Genomic DNA, 23923 nt, shown 5'->3' with positions numbered 1-23923 from the left:
CTCACGAGGATTCATCCTGTTAGGATCCTTTAAAAATCTTGTATGTTTCAAGCACTGTTATTCTTCTGATACCATGTAGATACAGCCCTATCCTGTCTGACCTTTCCTCAGGAGACAACCTGCCCAATCCAGATATATAGCATGGATCTCCCAGTGGCCACCCATTTCAATTCCCTGTCCCATCCGTTGCCAGTATTAAGCATTTGCAGGCCTGGCATATCATGTCGGGGAACAAATAGCTTATCTTTTATCAACTGCATTGCATAAATGATGCAGCTTTTTAAAGTGTAGACATATTTCAGCCCACGAGTCCGAGCTGCCCAATTTACACCCAATTAACCTACAACCTCAGTTTGTTTCGAATGGTGGGAAGAAACCGAAGGCCCTGGGGAAAACCCACAGAGACCAGGGGAGAGCGTACAGACAGTGTGGGATTCAAGTCCAATTCGCTGGCGCTATAAAGGCATTGGGCTGACTGCCATGCCAACCATGCTGCCGCAACTCTCCTCCTTTTCCACACAAATCCTTAGCGATGATTCGCGATGGTTCGCATGGCGCTCCTCAAACAGGATCTGGTTTTACTTTCAGCTTCAGAAAAGAAGAATGTCTGCAGCAAAGGTAACTCAGGACAGCTTCAGCAGAACAAAGCAGAATGGTTCTCCGAGAGCCTGTCGTCAGCCATGCGTTTGGTGGGCAAGCGGTTTTTGAGAGAACATGATGATGTGACCATAAAGGTATCTGTTCCCAAACGTGTTTCCTGTTGCATTCACACTGCGACTTGTCTGGCCTGATCGTTCCTTCCCCCTTCTGCATGTACATGTAACACAGCGGCAAAACACCGCAGCAGCTGCAGATATCAAACCAAGCAGAAACGGAGGGAGATACACAGTGGGTCAAGAGGAATCCCAAGGGGCACGGGATGAATGAGTAATAAGAGAGAGGGGAATATTGAATGAAGGTGCATAGTTAAACTATATACTCGTGCAGAAGTCGAATTTTGTAGACGATGTTAAATTTATGGGTCGACTTTGACATGTATACTATTTTTGAGGGGCTGCAATTTAGACTAGAATCCAAAATACCATATCAGTAGCAGAAGCCCAAATGACCTCTAAATGAGTAAAGAACAAAAACATGATGAATTATAGTAATAATAGAGTCTGAATCAAACACACGCATCCCCACGGGAGTGGCCGGGACCACGGTAAGTAGCTGCGTCGATGGAGGCATCAAGAGATCGAATGGATGAGCGGCCAGGGCTAAGGTGAGAGACCGCGTTAAGGGCATCGGGATCTCTGACAGTGGGCGGCCAGGGCCCCAGGCGAGAGTCCGCATTAGATGTGTCGGAGCTCCGATTGGCGGATGGCCGGGGCCGAGGTGAGAGACAAAGGTCAGGTTTTACACGAGATGTATAGAAAATTCCAGACTTTTGGGCCAAAAATAGGGAGTCAGCTTTTACATGAGTATATAGGGTAGCTAACGGATAGAAAAATAAAGATTAGAATGCATGAAAAGACATAGATATAGGACACAGCAAAAGGCCATTCATCCCAACTAGTCATGGCAGTGTTTATTCTCCAAGCCTCCTCTAGCCTTTCCTTGTCTATCAGTGTGACCTCCAAATCCTTTCTCCCAACAGTTGCTGGCACTCCCTTGAACCTCATTTACTCTGGGGGAGTGTACTTCACAATTTTGTAGTTCTTCTGAATTCCCTGTTGGATTCCTGGTGACTTGTAATAGTGGTCTCCAGTTAATGTGTAAGACTTTCTGTTTCTATTTCAATAAACCCCCCTTTACAATTCCACCCCCCCCCCCGGCCCCCCAATGAATGAATCCTAATGCATGGTTTGATAACCTGTGTCTTTTGGTGATTACTGTAATAGTACTCTGCGATCCCTTTGTTCTGCCCCAGCTAGACTTACAACTTGCAATTAATTACCTCTTTATCCTTCTGACTGGAACTACATGGATGTCTTGACTCAGCCAAGGTTCAAGCACTACTTATCTACTTACTGACAATTGTTCATTGAATTACATCATATTTCAAGCAAACCTAACATATGCATTTTCACTGAAGGACATTCTGGATTTTATATAATGGTGGTGGAAGGTGTCAGTCAGCAAACATGAGGGGAAACTGTGACCACAACACTCAAGTTACAGGCAGTTATTCACAGTAATGAGCTTGTTCTCAACTTAATGACCTAAATTAGATGAAAACTAATTTTGAATGCAGTAGAGAGGATCTGACAAAAGTAGATTGGGAAGAAGTTTTAAAGGGAACCTGAAGGATAGATTTTTTTTTACACAAGAGAGGAGTTGATACCTAAAACCTGTTGCTGGAGAGAGCTGGTGAAAACCAATCCAATCATAATGCTTAAGTGATATTGGGACAATCTCTTGAAAATATGGTCCCAACGTGGGCAAATGGGATTAGTATTGATGGACATGGTGAGCTGAAGGGTCTGTTTCTGTGGTCAACGTTACATGACTCGATGATTCAACTGCTGTCTAAAAATTAACTATTTCCTTCTGAAGCATCTAAAGTGTTCTTCGCTTAACGGCAGCCACTTGTGCCAACTTCACACAAAGAAATCCATAATTCATGGCAAGATTCCCAAGAAGTTTTTTTGTTTGGATATAGCATTAGCTTTTAACTCAGTCAACCATAAAATGACCAGGTTTTTTGGCCTTTTCAACTGGGTCTAAAGTTCCCCATGGTTCTGTTCGGATTTAATTCAAGCAGTTTCTGCACCTCTCGATTCAGTGTGAAGTATGTCAGAGGAGAGCCCTGGCTTTCATGAATTTGTAGTTTCTTCCCTCCTTCCTGCAGATTAAGATTATATCAGCTTTGATGGATCTTTGAGATCCAAAGATGACGAGGTCAAGGCAAGGTTCTTGACAGTGTTCTTTTTAACCTCTGGAAGTTTTGTTTAGATTTAGATTTAGAACCTTTAAAATAGTAGTTCTCAACCTTCCCCCCTCACATATCACCTTAAGTAATTCATTACTAACTACAGAGCACCTATGGCATCCTCTGCTCTGTGGTTAGTGGGGGAAAACGATTGAAAACCACTGCTTTATAACAAGCAGTATTGCTCTCCATCCCACTGCATCTCCCAGGCATGTGTTAAATTCCATTGCCAAATGTAATTGTCCTTTGTGCAGCTGCTACCTTGTGGGAATTGCTTGTTAGAACTGCTTCAAACAGGAGTGAAAGCCTGATCTGAGAAGTGCAATGACTTGTTCCAGAGCGAATTTGAGTGAGTGTTGCATCGTTTCCTTGCAATGAACAAAGATGCTGCAATTTGACATGAAACTTGCTTCTGAACTTGTGAAAGGAGTAAGGATTTGCTGTTCTTGGAGAACTGTACAGCTGGAAGTATCATGGGTTAGAAGAGAGCATTACAAGGCAATAAAACTTCAGTCACAGGTACAAATGTAAACTGTGACATCATACAGAAAGTATAGACAAATTTGCCCTAGGGTCTGTTTAATTATTTTTTAAAATTAATTTTGATTATTACAGCTGATTACACCTCAGTGAGCAGTGTAATTGATATTTGTTAATTTATCCCTTGGAACATTTTGTAGAACAAGCTTTTGCCGGTGAAGGTTAAAGACTCTTTTATTGGTTTTCCTCTAAATATATCCACATCATTAGTTCTTCCAGTGAAAATGTTGCCATCTGGAAAATGCAGCTTTGAGACATAACTCATGCACGAATGCATGAAATTAGTCTTTGTGCAACTCCTGCTCAAGTTCCTAGACAAAGGGATTGTAATTAAGTAAATTGAGAGCAGACAAAGCATTATTCATCATCTTGTGGTCTCCCTCAACATGTACCTTTCTGACAACCTATCAAGCCTTTGATAAATGACTGCACCGTGAGCCTTTCATTTTCTTAATCTTAAATGTCTCTTCATTTTCTTAGTGTAAAAGATCATTACAAGTACCAGTGTTCGATCATGAGTAGTCAAAAGTTTTAGATTGCTGTTGAAATCTTCAAATATAGTTGTCAGAGATAAAAGTAACGCATCTAACTTTCCTTAGAACATTACAGCACAGAAACAGGCCCTTCGGCTTTTCTAGTTTGTGCAGATTTATTTTTCTGCCTCGTCCCACTGACCTACACCCAGTCCATACCCCTCCCATCCATGTACCTGCCCAAATTCTTTGCAAATGAGGCCGTATTTATTACCTCAGCTGGCAGCTTTTTCCACACTCCCACCACTATCTGTGTGAAGAAGTCACTTTCATCCTTAAACCATTGTCCTCTGGTTTGTACCTCACCCATCCTCATGTCTTCTGGTTTGTACCTACCTATATTTACTCTGTCTTTAATTTTAATCTCCCCTCATTCTATATCTAACTGCAGGGAATAAAGTCCTAACCTGTTTAACCTTTACCTGTAACTCAGCTCCTGAAGTCCAGGCAACACCCTAGTAAATCTTCTCTGCACTCTTTCAAGCTCTTCAATTATAAGTGTAGTTCCATATTTGTATAATTAGAAACTCTATTCTTACTGTTTGTCCCTCTCCCTCTTATTTATCTGTCTGTTTTTCCATCTAATTTATTCATTTTCCTCAACAATAACTGGATAAATTAATATTAATGTATTGACATGAATTGTCCTCATTGCCTCATTGTATTGCCAAATCAAGCAGGGTGTTGAGGAGTGATTTTACCTCTTACCCCAGCCCAGTCTAGTTAGTGCCACCTCGTCATTGTTCCTTGTGTTTGGCCTTATAACCATATAACCATATATGGAGCGGAAACAGGCCATGTTGGCCTTTCGAGTCCGCACCGGTTCACTGATTTTGTGCGCCCTCTTCAGGCATTGGTCCCGGTAGATCTTCATTCAATAACGATGGGCGAATTCAATGCAGGTAGAATCTTATTGAAATTGAAAGCAAGATTGTTGTCCTGGCAGCACACAACCAGATTCTTGATCTCCATCCTGCTTTCTGACTCATGGTCATTAACTTGGATCTCCGAAAATCTTATCAACTAAAACTTACCTTTATAAACATTAAGCAGACTCAACGGATTGCAGCTACTTGAGGATGGAAGTCCCAAAGTAAATTAAGACTCAAGAACATTTCCTTCAAAGTTGGTGCAAAGACCCACCCATTCTCATCCCCCATCTCCCCACTGGATTATTTCCATCTCCCCTCATCCCCTCCCTCTTCACTTCCATCTCCTCTCTCTTTATATCACCATTCTCTTCTTTATCATCTTTCAGCACTTTTTCTTCTCTCCTTGTTCAGGCTGGAAATTTCTTCCAAACTGCACTATTGAATAAACATGGTAAAGAATCAATTGGCTTTCTCCCTTTCTCTTGACATCCGCCTTCTTGTGACCAAAAACACACTGATAGTGATACGATGGAGCTCCTATTCCAGATGTTCAACTTTGTTGCAGATGGCAAAGAATTATAAAATTGACAACTTGCACCTCTCGCCACTAATGTGCCATTAATAGTCACATCAAAGTTTACAAGGGCTCCAAAACAAGCTTCGTTAAAGCTCCAAATAAACTGGACCTCTGTTTAGTATCAGAACATAGTGTTGCGTTTAGGCATTTCAGTTGATTTTCTCTGATTGGAACCATTGGTGATTCTGAACAGAACATTCCATTACTTGTCTTGATTGCCAGTTGAGTTAGAACCAGAATAATATTTTGTACAATTTGCACTTGGAAGGTTTTTTTTAGCAGGAAAGTACTTTGGGATATTCTGACATTGGAAACCGTGTTAGACAAATCCATGTCTTCTTTGTCAGTGCTCTTCATTGTCCTACAATGAGCAGCAGGCACTGATCTTCTGTTAATATGTTTAGAACCACAAAATGCAAAGTTATACCTGGAGGTGTTCATTATATAAATATCAAAAGTTAAACAAAAGCTTTTTCTGCTGGCTTCTAACATGACTGGAAATTTGCAAGTGTTTCTCAATGTGTAAACTGTCTCAAAATATCAATTGCTGGCTGACTTCAAGATTTATAACAAGCCTAGAGTTTTGCACAGAATGGCTTGTTTAAGAACTGTTCAATTTTACAAGAAATAATACTTTTAACACATAACAATGAAATAATTTAAGATGCACTTCATGGGTGTTTCCTGGTACCACAAGACATAGGAGCAGAAATAGGCCATTTAGCCCATAAAGTCTGCTCCACCATTTAATCATGAGCTGATCCATTTTCCCACTCAGCCCCACTGCCCGGCCTTCTCCCCATAACCTTTGATGTTCTAGCTAATCATGAACCTATCAATCTCTGCCTTAAATACACCCAATGACCCAGACTCCACAACTGCCTGTGGCAAAAAATTCCACAGATTCACTACTGGAGAAATTCTTCCGCATCTCTGTTCCAAGCAGAGACCCTTCATTCGTGAAGTTGTGGCCTCTCTTGTCCTAGACTTTCCCACCGTGGGAAACAACCTTTCTACATCTACTCTGTCCATGCCTTTCAACATTCAAAATGTTTCAATGAGGACCACCCCCCCCCCCCCCCCAATTCTCCTAAATTCTAACACCACTTGTCCATGAAAATTGTGGTGCAGCTAGTGATGTCATTGCCTCACAACACCAGTATCCAGGTTTGATCCCAACCTTGGGTCCTCTGTGACCATGTGGACATCTGTGAGCTCTGGTTTCCTCTTGCATACCAAAGATTTGCAGGTGAGGAGGTTAATTGCCCCTGGTTTGTCAGTGAGTGGTGGAATCTGGGTGGGGGTGGGGGTGAAGTTGATGAGAATATGGGAAGAATAAAAATTGAGATTAATGGAATAGCAGAGTGCATGAGTTGTCAATGGTTGGGATGCACTCAGAGGCCTAAAGGGCATTTCTCCATGCTACATGTCTTTGTTAATCTCAATGAGGCAGTCAGTTGAAAGTCTTGAAACATGCAGTGAATGATATTGTTCAATAACCTGATTCAGTTCTGCTCAGCTGTAAAGACACAAGAATCTTTATTGCTTTGTATAATCATCAAATATGATTGATGATTTTACAAAGCAATAAAGCAATGATTTATGATGGGGAGGCGTAGCATTTAGCGCAACGCTGTTACCAAGCCAGCGATTGGGACCAGGGTTCGAATCCTGCACTGTCTGTAAGGAGTTTGTACGATCTCCCCGTGTCTGCATGGGTATCCCCTGGGGGGGGGGGGGATTCCAGTTTCCTCCCACCCTTCAAAACATACTGGGGGTTGTAGGTCAATTGGCGGTAAGAACTCGTAGATGAAAGTTGCCGTGCTGCATGTCCAAATTTAAAATAATTAAATTCCTCTTGAAATAAGCATCTCAAAACTCAGTGCGATCAGTTCTCAAAGACCACGAATATTAAAATTGGAGTCTGCGCATTGTAACAGTCATGTTTCATGAAAAACATGTCAGCCGATATAGGGGAAGCAAATAACCCTGACATGGTTTGAAACAAAATCTCTGACTTTGACTCCACTAATGCCAGATTATCTGGTCTTCTGTTATTTGATCTGTAAGTAAATATTCAGCGCATTTTGTTCAGAAAATAGTAAGGCCGAATAAACTTCTGCTTCACATTTTTAAAGCAGAGTTTAACCTTTGAATAGGAATTGTAACAGTGAGCACACAAAATGTAGGTTTTAAAATCAACAGTAAATTTAAGTTGCCAAATGCCACGAGATTGGTTTCTTGAGTTGGTGTTGCTTCCACAGCAGCTTCCTAATCAGAGACTCTCACCCACAAGTAGATAAGATGGTACACGTTGATGATCCTGAGGTGAAAGGGAGCTTCACTAAGGCTTTCAGCTGAGTTAGAAGGTTTACAGTGGTCCTTGGTTGTGTTTGCTAGATGAACTCCAAATCTGGAACTTAATTTATTTCAACAGGATTGAATTTCAACTGCAGTGTTAAATTTGTCACCTCCAAAGTTCCCTCTAACTTTTCATTGTCAGTGTGTGCAAAAATCTTATGCTGTGCAAATTTTTCCCTGTGATAAATGTATGTGTGCACTGAATGCTTGTGCAAATGTAAACTTGGAACTGATTTGAGATAAATTTGGCCCAGCCTATCTCTCATGGTAAATAAAACTGTATTGGCATGTTTCAGTGTATAATACATGGATGATTGCAGTTCTAAATTCTAACATATTATTTTCAATAAGAATAATTATTAATTACTACATTATGAAGGTAACTCACCTTTTGAGCGCACATTAATTTCCTTTTGTGCACTGGTTGCAAAATGCTTGGGTGCGGACAAACACACACAACCTAGTGGGAACAGTGGTCATTACATTAGTGATAGGGAAACAAAAAAATTCTGCAGATGCTGGGGTCAAGTGCAGGACACAAAAGTGCTGGAGAAACTGAGCAGGCCACGCAGCATCCACAGGAAGCCAAAGGCATCGGCTTTCCCAATGAAGGGCTCAGGCCCGAAACATCGACTGCTGTTTACGTCCTGCGGATGCTGCGTGACTTTTTGTGTCCTGCACGTTACTACATCACATGCTTTAGTCCTGCTGCAGAGGATGAAGCTTTACCTTTGTATGCTGAGACCAGGATATTTGGGTTACTCAAAGAAAACAGCAGGAGTCAAGGACTGCTGAAATCTGATTGGACAATGGCGGTAAGGTTAGTGTAGAGGGAGCTGAGTGGTTAATGCAACACTGTTTCCGTGACTGGAGTTCGAATCCGGCGCTGTCTGTAAGGAGTTTGTTCATCCTCCCTGTGTCTGCATGGGTTTCTGCTGGGGTCTCCTGTTTCCTCCCACCATTAAAACGTACCGAGGGTTGTAAATCAATTGGCTGTAATTGGGAGGCACGGGCTCTTGGGCTGAAAGGGTCTGCTACTGTGCTGCATGTCTAAATTATTGCACTGGGCCATGGTATAGCTGGTAGAGCTGCTGATCCCCAGCTCCAGTGTCGGAGCTCAATCCTGTCCTCCCCTGGTCTTCGTGTGGAGTTTGGACTTTCTCCTTGTGACTTCAGGGGTTTCCTCTGCGTGCTCCACTGGCCTCTCATCCCCAAAGATGTGCAGATTGGTGGGTTGATTGGCCACTGTAAATTGTTCCTCGTGTGTAGGAGTTAGAGGACAGTTAGAGGGACTGGTAGCTTGGTGCCAGGATAACAACCTTACCCTCAAAGTCAGCAAGACCCAAAAAGCTTGTTATAGACTTGCAGAGAAGTGCAGCTTACTCCCTGGTCTGCATCAATGATGCAGACATCTAAATAGCAGATAGCTTTAAACCCCTGGGATAAAGCATCTGCTCTGGTCTGTCGAAGTTGATGCAATGGCCAAGGAAGTCCATTTTCTTCAGACTCCCCAGGACAATTGGTATGTTACCTGCAACCTCGAACAACTTCTACAAATACACCGCTGAAAGTTCCATCATTGTGTGGGATGGGAACTGCTCTGCCCAAGGTTGTAAGAAACTGCAGCGAGTTGTGAATGTGGCTTAGATCATGGCACCCCCCCACAACTCCCTGCCATTGACTCCATACATCCCCTTGCTTTGGAAAAGCAACCAACGTATTGAAAGGCTCATCTCAGTCCACTTGCACTCTCTAAACCAGTGGTTTTCAAACTGCTCCTCTTGCATTCTACCTTAAATATTCCCTATGCCATAGGTGCTCCTCTGTGATTAGTAAGGGATTGCTTAAGGTGATATGCGAGTGGAAAGAAAATTGAAAACCCCTGTTTTAATCGTCCCTAATTGACTTGTCATGTGCACGGTTTCATAACTCCAAAGGAAATGGGCCAATGACAATTTTTCTCAAGCAAAATATTTCAGTAACAATTGGGACTAAAGCAATTGTTCTCAACCTTCCCTTCACAGACCACCTTAAGCAATCCCTTTCTAATCACAGAGTGCAGATGGTATAGGGATTACTTAAGGTGGAATGTGTGTTTAGGGGGACTGTTTGAAAACCACTGCTCAACACCCACTTCCCATTAGAAAGAGGATCTGGATGTAAACAAGGAAATCTGCAGATGTTGTCACTGGTATGATTAGCATAGCAGTTAGTGCAACACTGTCACAGCACCAGTGGCCGGTGTTAGAATCTGGCGCAAGGAGTTTATACGTTCTCCCTGCGTCTGCACAGGTTTCTTCTGGATGCTCTGGTTTCCTTCCACTCTTCAATTGGAGGTCATTTAGAACGTAATTGGGTGTCACAGGCTCTCGAGCCAAAAGGGCCTATTACCAAGCTGTATGTCTAAAATTAAATTTTAAAAAGTGCCGGAGAAACTCAGCAGGTCATGCAGCATCCATGAAAAGTAAAACGCAGTCGATGTTTCGGGGCTGAGTCGTCTGCCTGAGTTTCTGCAGCACCTCTTTCTGAGGAGGATTCACAATGTGAGAAGAAATGAGCCTTCCGTCGCGCATGCAGCCATCTTCAGCGCAAACTCCGGGAGATCCAAAATGAGTGGTGGACTAGCCTCGCCAAACGAACCCAGCTCAGCGCGGACATTGGTGACTTCAGGGGTTTTTACGAGGCTCTAAAGGTTGTGTACGGCTTCTCACCCCAAGTCCAAAGCCTGCTGCGCAATTCAGACGGCAAAGTCCTCCTCAGCGTCAAGATCTCCATCCTCAACCGATGGTCAGAACACTTCCAATCTCTTTTCAGTGCCAACCGCTCAGTCCAAGAATCCGCCCTGCTCCAGCTCCCTCAACAGCCCTTAAGGCTAGAGCTGGATGAGGTCCTCACCCAGGAAGAGACATATAAGGCAATTGAACAACTGAAAAGTGGCAAAGCAGCAGGTATGGGTGGAATCCCCCCAGAGGTCTGGAAGGCGGGCGGCAAAACTCTGCATGCTAAAGTTTTTCAAGCTCTGCTGGGACCAAGGAAAGCTGCCTCAGGACCTTCGTGATGCCATCATCATCACCCTGTACAAAAACAAAGGCGAGAAATCAGACTGCTCAAACTACAGGGGAATCACGCTGCTCTCCATTGCAAGCAAAATCTTCGCTAGGATTCTCCTAAATAGAATAATACCTAGTGTCACCGAAAATGTTCTCCCAGAATCACAGTGCGGCTTTCGCGCAAACAGAGGAACTACTGACATGGTCTTTGCCCTCAGACAGCTCCAAGAAAAGTGCAGACAACAAAACAAAGGACTCGACATCACCTTTGTTGACCTCACCAAAGCCTTCGACACCGTGAGTAGGAAAGGGCTTTGGCAAATACTAGAGTGCCTTGGATGCCCCCCAAAGTTCCTCAAAATGGTTATCCAACTGCACGAAAACCAACAAGGTCGGGTCAGATACAGCTCTCTGAACCCTTCTCCATTAACAATGGCGTGAAGCAAGGCTGCGTTCTCGCACCAACCCTCTTTTCAATCTTCTTCAGCATGATGCTGAAACAAGCCATGAAAGACCTCAACAATGAAGACGCTGTTTACATCCGGTACCGCACGGATGGCAGTCTCTTCAATCTGAGGCGCCTGCAAGCTCACACCAAGACACAAGAGCAACTTGTCCGTGAACTACTCTTTGCAGACGATGCCGCTTTAGTTGCCCATTCAGAGCCAGCTCTTCAGCGCTTGACGTCCAGTTTTGCGGAAACCGCCAAAATGTTTGGCCTGGAAGTCAGCCTGAAGAAAACTGAGGTCCTCCATCAGCCAGCTCCCCACCATGACTACCAGCCCCCCCACATCTCCATCGGGCACACAAAACTCAAAACGGTCAACCAGTTTACCTATCTCGGCTGCACCATTTCATCGGATGCAAGGATCGACAACGAGATAGACAACAGACTCGCCAAGGCAAATAGTGCCTTTGGAAGACTACACAAAAGAGTCTGGAAAAACAACCAACTTAAAAACCTCACAAAGATTAGCGTATACAGAGCCGTTGTCATACCCACACTCCTGTTTGGCTCCGAATCATGGGTCCTCTAACGGCATCACCTATGGCTCCTAGAACGCTTCCACCAGCGTTGTCTCCGCTCCATCCTCAACATTCATTGGAGTGACTTCATCTCCAACATCGAGTCCGACAGCATCGAATCCACGCTCTTGAAGATCCAACTGCGCTGGGTAGGTCACGTCTCCAGAATGGAGGACCATCGCCTTCCCAAGATCGTGTTATATGGCGAGCTCTCCACTGGCCACCGAGACAGAGGTGCACCAAAGAAGAGGCACAAGGACTGCCTAAAGAAATCTCTTGGTGCCTGCCACATTGACCACCATCAGTGGGCTGATATCGCCTCCAACCGTGCATCTTGGCGCCTCACAATTCGGCGGGCAGCAACCTCCTTTGAAGAAGACCACAGAGCCCACCTCACTGACAAAAGACAAAGGAGGAAAAACCCAACACCCAACCCCAACCAACCAATTTTCCCCTGCAACCGCTGCAACCGTGTCTGCCTGTCCCGCATCGGACTGGTCAGCCACAAACGAGCCTGCAGCTGAAGTGGACATTACCCCTCCATAAATCTTCGTCCGCGAAGCCAAGCCAAAGAAGAAAGAAGATTCAAGAACAGTTTCTTTGCTGCCTTTATCAGACTCCTAATTGAACCTTGCAGCATTAAAATCGTATTGCTTTGACCCCTCATTCTCTTGTGAGATTCTACCTTCTTCATTTCCTCCTGTAACACTCAGAACTGTCACTTCAATGTTGCATAAATATTACTCCAGTCAACGTCAAACTTCAGTTGATCTGCAGATTGAACATGACCTTGATTTTCCATTGGTTTACCAGGGAGTTAGATCAGTAATTAGTTCCTTCTTATTTCTAGTTAATATTACCTTGCGGTGGTTTGGGAGACTATTACAGCTACTGGTTCAGTTGACTAATATTAGCAGCCACATTGGGCACTGAGCAGAACAGTGAATCTACAAATCTATCTGTGAATTTTGTCTGAAAAATTCATGTATCATTTGCATAATATGTTTATCTGCATATTACTGAGATAATTAACATCCCTTATTATCTAATTAAGTTCATTAAGTGTCTACCAACACAGCACCACGAAGTTGACATTATGTTCTACTGTCAGTAACTGCACTGTTTTCATGGAAAGTAATTAAAATGTAAATTAGCATGATGTTAATTGCATTTGGGTAGGCTTGTGAGTTGAATATAAACCGATATACCTTTATTTAGTAGTTACATTGAATTGCCCAGGTCTTATTGCTCGGGGAGGCCATTTGGCCCATCTGATATAAGACAGCATTTTGACACCACATGACTCCCGCCACCCCTGTCCACTTAATGCTTTCAGCTCATCATCTATCCCTCTTGTACCAGATCAGCTTCTCCAGAAATGCATCATTAGCCAGCTATATTTTTATTCTTCTTAATGCAATATTAACATGGCCAATTTCATCTACATTTTTGTTCCCACTCAGTTGAGAAAACTGCTTGTGTACTGTTGTTGTCTCCAGATTGCATTGTTCTAATGTGGGATACAACAACTTGTGAATCTGTCTTGGTCTGCTTGCCAAAATTTTATATCAAAACAAGTTAGACTTCAAAGGGGAAAAGGCAGCTTAACTATTCTGTTCAATTCCTGCATTCTGAATTCTCAAAGCACAGCTGCAATGTGTGAGACGTTGAAGGAGTTGTGGATGGTCGAGGTAGAAGGCCACAGCTGCTTTGCAACTTGATGTGCGGTGATAAACAGCAGAGGTGGCAGGAATGAATGTACTAAGGCCTGATAGAGCCTGAGCTCTTGGTATGTGTATTTTTAAAAATTTAGACATACAGCACGGTGATAGGCTCTTCTGGCCCACGAACCTGCCCAAATACCCACAATTCCCGTAAGTTTTTGAATGGTGGGAGGAAACCCACGCAGAGATGAGGAGGATGTACAAACTCCTTACAGACCGCGTCGGAATCAAACGCAGGTTGCTGGCGCTATAATAGTATTGCATGTATGCACACATTTGTTTCCACTGGCTGAGGAGACTAAAACAAGGGATCACCATCTCAGAATCACATACCAGCCACATGACGGAGATGAGGAGAATTGCCTTTACATAGAGGACGGTGGATCTTTACAATTGCAGACCCTGAAGTGTGCAGAGGCTCAATCAAAATGGAGTAGATTTGTGGATGCAAGAGGAATCATGGGACATGCATAGGGCAGGAAACTGGTGTTAGAAGGAGGTTACAAAAGTGCTGGAGAAATCTCCTGACAAAGGGCACAAGCCTGAACTGTTGACTGCCGTTTGCTTCCTGGATGCTGCGTGACCTGCTGAGTTTCTCCTGCTGTTTGGGGCACTGCACTAGATCCTGGCAGCTGCAGGTGATCGTGCTTACCTGAGAGGCAGGTTTGTCCTGCTCTCGTTGAACGCTGGACAGATTATTGTGGAATATCCCATGATGAAGCTTGTTGGTGGCGTGGACTGGATCTGAGTGAGCAGGCAGTAGGAATTTGTACGCTGCCCTTGTTAGGCACTGACACAGTCGGGACCACATTCTTTGGGTCTATCGGATGGGAGCTCTGGACAGACGCCATATCATTGGGTCAGACCAGTGGCTGCAACTATTTCCCATAAACCTCAATATTTCAGGCATAAATTAGACGGACAAACTTCTGACGTAAAGCACCCCCGACATAAATTTTCCTTTAATTTCCTTGTAATACAATGGTGCCTCAGCTCACCATGAGGTCATCAGTCCAAAATCAAACCCAGGAGATTACCAACGGCAAGGCAGCAAACAAGCTGTTGTAGTACATCAGCAAACACGAGTGACTGACTCGGTAACAAGGAATGACCTTGAACAAAATTATTAGCTTAGCAACTGCATGCTCTCATCGGGGCCCAGCTCATATTTGTTTGATGGGTTAATTCAGTGAGAGTTTCAGTTAAGTAACAATAATGTTTTGTCAGTGCTTAGCTGTGAGTAAGAGCTTAATGATCCTGTAAACAAACAGAATATAATCACTGCCTTCAAGTTGCACAGGCACCTCCTGCTGTGTACCGCTAATGAATATAACTTCTTGGTGGAGTATCTGGACTTGGCTCCCTGCCAGCACCCATCTCTATTATTTAGAATCTATGTTAGGTCACAGCAGGAAGAATGTAATTCTGTTTGTCTCTGCTGTGTCACTTGTACAGAGAACTAAAACTAAACAAAGAATGCGTGTCAAATTATAACCTAGTCAAGATTAACATTGTTCCTTACATTCTGTTTTAAACAGGAACAAAGCTTCTTAGTTGCACATTAACTGGGATTAGATTTTATTTGTGATAAACAAAGCTTCAATTAAAAATTTGCACTATTGAATGTAGGTTTGATGTGAATTTTATAGGTGACAGAGAAAAAGACTCCATTAAGTGGGGTGTGAGGTTCAAATTCAGAATTGTCAAACTGCGCCCTAACCAGCTTTTGTTGCTTTGCTATTGAGCACAATGTTCAATACATGTTTCAGATGTTAGATTTTGATTACATCAAATGCTGTTGGAGCAACCAATCTAGGATAATTTCAGAAATCTACTTTCATGCTGGGTTGGCTGACAATCATTGTTCCTTGTATTTGCCTTGTATTTACAATAGTGATCTCCAGATTCCAGAGGAATTGTGGTGCAGAGAACAGTGTAAGGCAAAGAGAAAACACTGGCTATACTGTGGAGGCAGGGGGATGGTCAGGCAGCATCTGTGAAGGCAGGGGGATGATCTTTCATGCTGTGTGATGGGCTGATAGGCCCCCAGCAATAAATTAGCAGCGACAACACTGAAGGGTCAGTTTCCTGGAGTGAGCTTGGATTTCCCTCTTGGGTAGTATCATGTGTGAATTTATCAATGGAGTTGGAGCAGTGTTTGCCCACAGTCATAGGTACAGCAAACATACTCTTGGGACTTTGTTGGGACCAGACTGGCAGATTTTCATAATTATTGGAAAATATTTCTAATCACACTCCTAAACATATTTAATTCACTACTTTTTGATGTAACAGAACATTATAATTCACTTGATAATATTAAAGAGTATCTGAGAATTTGGCCTATGGTGAGGTGGGAAGGGAATGAGGGAACCTGGGCACCAGTGAGCAGGGAGGAAGTGTGGGGACCGAGGCTCCAGTGAGTAGGAAGGGAGTGTGGAAATCAGGGCCCTAGTGAAGGCGAAGGAAGCGTGGGGACCGGGGACCCAGTGAGCTAGAAGGGAGTGTGGGGACCGAGTCCCCAGTGAACGAGAAGGGAGTGTGGGGACCGGGGCCCCAGTGGGCAGGAAGGGAGTGTGGGAACCAGGGCCCCAGTGAGCTAGAAGGGAGTGTGGGGACCAGGGCCCCAGTGAGCGGGAAGGGAGTGTGGTGACCGGGGCACCAGTGAGCGGGAAGGGAGTGTGGTGACCGGGGCCCCAGTGAGTGGGAAGGTAGTGTGGGGACTGGGGCCCCAGTGAGCTGGAATGGAGTGTGGGGACTGGGGCCCCAGTGAGCAGGGAGGGAATGTAGGGACAGGAGGCCCAGTGTGCAGGAAGGGAGTGTTGGGACCGGTGCCCCAGTGAGTGGGAAGGGAGTGTGGGGAACGGGTCCCCAGTGACCAGGGAGGGAGTGTGGGGACCGGGGCACCACTGAGCAGGGAGGGAGTGTGGAGACCGGGGACCCAGATAGCGGGAAGGGAGTGTGGGGAACGGGTCCCCAGTGACCAGGGAGGGAGTGTGGGGACCGGGGCCCCACTGAGCAGGGAGGGAGTGTGGAGACCGGGGACCCAGATAGCGGGAAGGGACTGTGGGGAACGGGTCCACAGTGACCATGGAGGGAGTGTGGGGACCGGGGCCCCACTGAGCAGGGAGGGAGTGTGGAGACCGGGGACCCAGATAGCAGGAAGGGAGTGTGGGGACTGGGCCCACAGTGAGTTAGAAGGGAGTGTGGGGACCGGGGCCCCAGTGAGCTAGAAGGGAGTGTGGGGACTGGGGCCCCAGTGAGCAGGGAAGGAGTGTGGCGACCAGGGCCCCAGTGAGCGGGAAGGGAGTGTTGGGAACGGGGCCCCAGTGAGCGGGAAGGGAGTGTTGGGAACGGGGCCCCAGTGAGCGGGGAGTGTGGAGACCGGGGCCCCAGTGAGCTAGAAGGAGGTGTGGGGACCGGGGCCTAAGTGAGCGGGAAGGGATGTGGGGACCGGGGCCCCAGTGAGCGGGAAGGGAATGTGGGGACCAGAGCCCCAGTGAGCGGGAAGGGTGTTTGGCGACCGGGGACCCAGTGAGCTGGAAGGGAGTGTGGGGACTGGGGAGCCAGTGAGATAGAAGGGAGTGTTGGTACTGGGGACCCAGTGAGCAGGGAGAGAGCGTGGGGACCGTGGCCCCAGTGAGCAGGGGGAGAGTGTGGGAACTGGGGCCCCAGTAATCAGGATGGGAGTGTGGCAAATGGCGCACAAGTGAGGTTGAAGGGAGGGTGGGGACCGAGGCCCCAGTGAGCGGGAAGGGAATGTGGGGAATGGGGCCCCAGTGAGAAAGGAGGGAGTGTGGGGAACAGGGTCCCAGTGAGCGGCAATAGAGTGTGGGGACCGGTGCCCAGTGAGCTAGAAGGGAGTTTGGGGACCAGGGCCCCAGTGAGCTAGAAGTGAGTGTGGGGACTGGGGCCCCAGTGAGCAGGGCAGGTGTGTGGTGACCGGTGTCCCAGTGAGCTACAAGGGAGTGTGGGGACAGGGGCCCCAGTGAGCAGGGCAGGTGTGTGGTAACCGGTGTCCCAGTGAGCTACAAGGGAGTGTGGGGGCTGGGGCCCCAGTGAGCTTGAAGGGAGGGTAGGGACTGGGGCCCCAGTGAGCTGGAAGGGAGATTGGGGTCTGGGGCCCCAGTGAGCAGGGAAGGAGTTTTGGGACCAGGGCCCCAGTGAGCGGGAAGGAAGTGTGGTGACTGGGGTCCTAGTGAGCTAGGAGGGTGGGGACTGGGGCCCCAGTGATCTAGAAGGGAGTGACGGGACTGGGGCCCTAGTGAGCTAGAAGGGAGTGACGGGTCCGGGGCCCCAGTAGGCTAGAAGGGAGTGATGGGACCAGTGCCCCCAGTGAACTGGAAGGGAGTGTGGGGATCGAGGCCCCAGTGAGCGGGAAGGGAGTGTGGGGACTGGGGCCCCAGTGAGCAGGGCTGGTGTGTGGGGACTGGGGCCCCAGTGAGCAGGGCTGGTGTGTGGGGACTGGGGCCCCAGTGAGCAGGGCTGGTGTGTGGGGACTGGTGTCCCAGTGAGCTAGAAGGGAGTGTGGGGCACAGGGCCCCAATGAGTGGGAAGGGAGTGTGCAGACTGGGGCCCAGTGAGCTAGATGGGTTTGGGGACCGGGGCCCCAGAGGGGTTGAAGGGAGTGTGGAGACTGGGCCCCAGTGAGCTTGAAAGGAGATTGAGAACTGGGGCCACAGTGAGCAGGGATGGAGTGTTGGGACCAGGGCCCCAGTGAGCTAGAAGGGAGTGACGGGACCGGGGCCCCAGTGAGCTGGAAGGGAGTGACGGGACCGGGGCCCCAGTGAGCTAGAAGGGAGTGATGAGACTGGTTCCCCAGTGAGCTAGAAGGGAGTGTGGGGAACAGGGCCCCAGTGAGCGGGAAGGAGTGTTGGGACCAGGGCCCCAGTGAGCTAGAAGGGAGTGAATGGACCGGGGCCCCAGTGAGCTGGAAGGGAGTGACGGGACCGGGGCCCCAGTGAGCTAGAAGGGAGTGATGAGACTGGTTCCCCAGTGAGCTAGAAGGGAGTGTGGGGAACAGGGCCCCAGTGAGCTGGAAGGGAGTGTGGGGAACAGGGCCCCAGTGAGCTGGAAGGGAGTGACAGGATCTGGGCCCCAGTGAGCTCAAAGGGGGTGTGGAGACCAGGCCCCAGTAAGCAAGAAAGGAGATTGGGGACCGGGGTCCCTATGAGTGGGAAAGGAGTGTGGAGACTGGGGCCCCCAGTGAGCTGGAAGGGAGTGTGGGGACCGGGGCCCCAGTGAAATGGAAGCTAGTGTTGGTACCAGGGCCCCAGTGAGCAGGGAGGGAGTGTGGGGCCTGGGGCCCCAGTAGGCGGGGGGGGGGGGAGTTTGGGGATCAGGGCCCCAGTGAGCAAGAAGGGAGTGTGAGGAACGAGGCCCCAGTGAGCAGAAAGGGAGTGTGGGGACCAGGGCCCAAGTGAGCTAGAAGGAAGTGTGGGGACCGGGGCCCCAGTGAGCTAGATGGGAGGGTGTGGACCGGGGCCCCAGTGAGCGGGAAGGGAGTGTGGGGAACGGGGCCCCAGTGAGCAGGGAAGGAGTGAGGGAACCAAGGCCCTAGTGCGCTAGAAGGGAGTGTGGAGACCGGGGCACCAGTGAGCTAGAAGGGAGTGTGGGGAACAGGGCCCCAGTGAGCGGGAAGGGAGTGTGGAGACATTGGCCCAGTGAGCTAGAAGGGAGTTTGGGGACTGGGGCCCCAGTGTGCAAGAAGGGAGTTTGGGGACCGGTGCCCCAGTTAGCAGGAAGGGAGTGTTGGGACCGAGGCCCAAGTGAGCTTGAAGTGAGGGTGGGGACCGGGGCCCCAGTGAGCAGGAAGGGAGTGTGGGGACCGGTGCCCCAGTGAGCTTGAAGGGAGGGTGGGGACCGGGGCCCCAGTGAGCGGGAAGGGGGTATGGGGACCGGGGCCCCAGTGAGCTAGAAGTGAGTATGGGGACCAGGGCCACAGTGAGCTACAGCGGAGTGTGGGTACTGGGGCCCCAGAGAGCAGGGCAGGTGTGTGCTGACCGGTGTCACAGTGAGCTACAAGGGAGTGTGGGGACTGGGGCCCTAGTGAGCAGGGAGGGAGTGTGGGGAACAGGTCCCCAGTGACCAGGGAGAGAGAGTGTGGAAACCAGGGCCCCACTGAGCAGGGAGGGAGTGTGGGTACTGGGGACCCAGAGAGTAGGAAGGGAGTGTATGGTCTGGGACCCAGTGAGCTAGAATGGAGTGTTGGGACTAGGGTCCCAGTGAACTTGAAGGGTCCGGGGACCCAGTGAGTGGGTTAGGAGTTTGGGGACCTGGGTCCCCAGTGAGCAGCAAGTGAGTTTGGGGACTAAGGCCAGAGTGAGCTAGAAGGAGGTGTGGGGACTGGGACCCCAGTGTGCTAGAAGGGATGGTGTGGACTGGAGCTCTGGTGAGCGGGAAGGGTGTGTAGGGAACGGGGCCCCAGTGAGCAGGGTGAAAGTGAGGGAACCAGGGCCCCAGTGAGCAGGGAGGGAGTGTGGGTACTGGGGACCCAGAGAGTAGGAAGGGAGTGTATGGTCTGGGACCCAGTGAGCTAGAATGGAGTGTTGGGACTAGGGTCCCAGTGAACATGAAGGGTCCGGGGACCCAGTGAGTGGGTTAGGAGTTTGGGGACCTGGGTCCCCAGTGAGCAGCAAGTGAGTTTGGGGACCAGGGCCAGAGTGAGCTAGAAGGAGGTGTGGGGACTGGGACCCCAGTGTGCTAGAAGGGATGGTGTGGACTGGAGCTCTGGTGAGCGGGAAGGGTGTGTAGGGAACGGGGCCCCAGTGAGCAGGGTGAAAGTGAGGGAACCAGGGCCCCAGTGCGCTAGAAGGGAATGTGGGGACCGGGGCTCCAGTGAGCTAGAAGGGGGTGTGGGGAACAGGGCCCCAGTGAGCAGGAAGGGAGTGTGGGGACCGGTGCCCCAATGAGTAGGAAGGGAGTGTTGGGACCGGGGCCCAAGTGAGCTTGGGGACCGGGACCCCAGTGAGCAGGAAGGGGGTGTGGGGCAGGTGTGTGGTGACCGGTTTTCCAGTGAGCTACAAGGGAGTGTGGGGCCTGGGGCCCCAGTGAGCTAGAAAGGAGTGTGGGGACTGGGGCCCTAGTGAGCAGGGAGGGAGTGTTGGGACTGGGGACCCAGTGAGCGGGAAGGGAGGGTTGGGACCAGGGCCCCAGTGAGCCTGAAGGGAGGGTGGAGACTGGGGCCCCAGTGAGCTGGAAGGAAGTGTGGGGACCGGGGGCCCAGTGAGCTAGAGTGGACTTTTGTGACCGGGGCCCCAGTGAGCTAGGAGGGAGGGTGGGGACTGGGTCCCCAGTGGGCTGGAAGGGAGTGTGGGGAACAGGTCCCCAGTGACCAGGGAGAGAGAGTGTGGAAACCAGGGCCCCACTGAGCAGGGAGGGAGTGTGGGTACTGGGGACCCAGAGAGTAGGAAGGGAGTGTATGGACTGGGCCCCCAGTGAACTAGAATGGAGTGTTGGGACTAGGGTCCCATTGAGCTTGAAGGGTCCGGGGACCCAGTGAGTGGGTTGGGAGTTTGGGGACCTGGGCCCCAGTGAGCAGCAAGTGAGTTTGGGGACCAGGGCCATAGTGAGCTAGAAGGAGGTGTGGGGACTGGGACCCCAGTGTGCTAGAAGGGATGGTGTGGACTGGAGCTCTGGTGAGCGGGAAGGGTGTGTAGGGAACGGGGCCCCAGTGAGCAGGTTGAAAGTGAGGGAACCAGGGCCCAGTGCGCTAGAAGGGGATGTGGGGAACAGGGCCCCAGTGAGCAGGAAGGGAGTGTGGGGACCGGTGCCCCAGTGAGCAGGAAGGGAGTGTTGGGACCGGGGCCCAAGTGTGCTTGGGGACCGGGGCCCCAGTGAGCTAGAAGTGAGTATGGGGACAAGGGCCACAGTGAGCTACAAGGGAGTGTGGGGACTGGGGCCCCAGAGAGCAAGGCAGGTGTGTGGTGACCGGAGTTCCAGTGAGCTACAAGGGAGTGTGGGGCCTGGGGCCCCAGTGAGCTAGAAAGGAGTGTGGGGACTGGGGCCCTAGTGAGCAGGGTGGGAGTGTTGGGACTGGGACCCAGTGAGCGGGAAGGGAGGGTTGGGACCAGGGCCCCAGTGAGTCTGAAGGGAGGGTGGAGACTGGGGCCCCAGTGAGCTGGAAGGAAGTGTGGGGACCGGGGCCCCTGTGAGCTAGAAGGGAGTGTGGCAACTGGGGGCCCAGTGAGCTAGAGTGGACTTTTGTGACCGGGGCCCCAGTGAGCTAGGAGGGAGTGTGGGAACTGGGACCCCAGTGAGCTAGAAGGGGGTGTGGGTTCCGGGTGCCCAGTGAGCTAGAAGGGAGTGATGAGACTGGTGCCACAGTGAGCTAGAAGGGAGTGTGGGGACTGGGGCCCCAGTGAGGGGGAAGTGTGTGTGGAGACCGGGGCCACAGTGAGCTAGAATTGAGTGTGTGGACCGGGGCCACAGTGAGCTAAAAGGGAGTGTGGCAACTGGGGGCCCAGTGAGCTAGAGTGGACTTTTGTGACCGGGGCCACAGTGAGCTAGAAGGGTGTGTGGCGACTGGGGCCCCAGTGAGCTAGAAGGGAGTGTGTGGGACCGGGGCCCCAGTGAGGGGGAAGTGTGTGTGGGGACCGGGGCCACAGTGAGCTAGAATTGAGTGTTGGAACCGGGGCCCCAGTATGCAGGGCTGGTGTGTGGGGACGGGTGTCCCAGTGAGCTAGAAAGGAGTGTGGGGACTGGGGCCCCAATGAGCTAAAAGGGAGTGTGGGGACTGGGGCCCTATTGAGCAGGGAGGGAGTGCAGGGAATCGGACCCCAGTGAGCAGGGAGGGAGTGTCGGGACTGGGGACCCAGTGAGCAGGAAGGGAGTGTTGGGACCAGGGCCCCAGTGGGCGGGAAGGGAGTTTGAGGACCGAGGACCCAGTGAGCGGGATGGGAGTGAGGGGACCGGGGCCCCAGTGAGCAGGAAGGGAGTGTGGGGACCGGTGCCCCAGTGAGCAGGAAGGGAGTGTGGGGACCGGGGCCCAAGTGAGCTTGAAGTGAGGGTGGGGACTGGGGCCACAGTGAGCTACAACGGAGTGTGGGGACTGGGGCCCCAGAGAGCAGGGCAGGTGTGTGGTGACCGGTGTCCCAGTGAGCTACAAGGGAGTGTGGGTACTGGGGCCCCAGTGAGCTTGAAGGGAGGGTGGGGACTGGGGCCCCAGTGGGCTGGAAGAGAGTGTGGGGAACAGGTCCCCAGTGACCAGGGAGAGAGTGTGTGGAAACCAGGGCCCCACTGAGCAGGGAGGGAGTTTGGGAACTGGGGACCCAGAGAGTAGGAAGGGAGTGTAGGGACTGGGCCCCCAGTGAGCTAGAATGGAGTGTTGGGACCAGGGTGCCAGTGAGCTTGAAGGGTCCGGGGACCCAGTGAGTGGGTTGGGAGTTTGGGGACCTGGGCCCCAGTGAGCAGCAAGTGAGTTTGGGGACCAGGGCCACAGTGAGCTAGAAGGAGGTGTGGGGACTGGGACCCCCGTGTGCTAGAAGGGATGGTGTGGACCGGAGCCCCAGTGAGCGGGAAGGGTGTGTGGGGAACGGGGCCCCAGTGAGCAGGGTGAAAGTGAGGGAACCAGGGCCCCAGTGCGCTAGAAAGGAATGTGGGAATCGGGGCTCCAGTGAGCTAGAAGAGGGTGTGGGGAACAGGGCCCCAGTGAGCTGGAAGGGAGTGTGGGGACCGGTGCCCCAGTGAGCAGGAAGGAGTGTTGGGATCGGGGTCCAAGTGAGCTTGGGGAACGGGGCCCCAGTGAGCGGGAAGGGGGTGTGGGGACCGGGGCCCCAGTGAGCTAGAAGTGAGTATGGGGATCAGGGCCACAGTGAGCTACAAGGGAGTGTGGGGACTGGGGCCCCAGAGAGCAGGGCAGGTGTGTGGTGACCGGTGTTCCAGTGAGCTACAAGGGAGTGTGGGGCCTGGGGCCCCAGTGAGCTAGAAAGGAGTGTTGGGACTGGGGCCCGAGTGAGAAGGGAGGGAATGTTGGGACTGGGGACCCAGTGAGCGGGAAGGGAGTGTTGGGACCGGGGCCCCAGTGAGCCTGAAGGGAGGATGGAGACTGGGGCCCCAGTGAGCTAGAAGGGAGTGTGGCAACTGTGGGCCCAGTGAGCTAGAGTGGACTTTTGTGACCGGGGCGCCAGTGAGCTAGGAGTGAGTGTGGGAACTCGGGCCCCAGTGAGCTAGAAGGGTGTGTGACGACTGGGGCCCCAGTGAGCCAGAAGTGTGTGTGGGACCAGGGCCCCAGTGAGCATGGAGGGAGTGACGGGACCGGGGCCACAGTGAGCTACAAGGGAGTGTTGGCACTGGGGCCCCAGTATGCAGTGTTGGTGTGTGGGGACC

At 50.3% G+C, this 23923-nt stretch overlaps 1 protein-coding gene across 5 annotated transcripts in view; it reads left to right on the top strand.

Annotated features, from left to right (window-relative positions):
- wdfy4 (WDFY family member 4) overlaps nt 1–23923 on the top strand; it is a 224292-nt gene that overhangs the window by 109251 nt on the left and 91118 nt on the right. For all 5 annotated transcript variants that reach the window (XR_011340161.1, XM_069885345.1, XM_069885346.1 and 2 more), the window contains exon 40: nt 589–734. Coding sequence is in view for 4 of the 5 variants with exons in the window: in XM_069885345.1 (XP_069741446.1) it covers nt 589–734 (146 nt within the window). In the remaining variant the exon portion in view is untranslated. The remainder of the gene's footprint in view (nt 1–588; nt 735–23923) is intronic.

Source organism: Narcine bancroftii, chromosome 6 (assembly GCF_036971445.1).
Source record: "Narcine bancroftii isolate sNarBan1 chromosome 6, sNarBan1.hap1, whole genome shotgun sequence".
Lineage (NCBI taxonomy): Eukaryota > Metazoa > Chordata > Chondrichthyes > Torpediniformes > Narcinidae > Narcine > Narcine bancroftii.
This window is presented reverse-complemented; position numbering and strand designations above follow the sequence as displayed.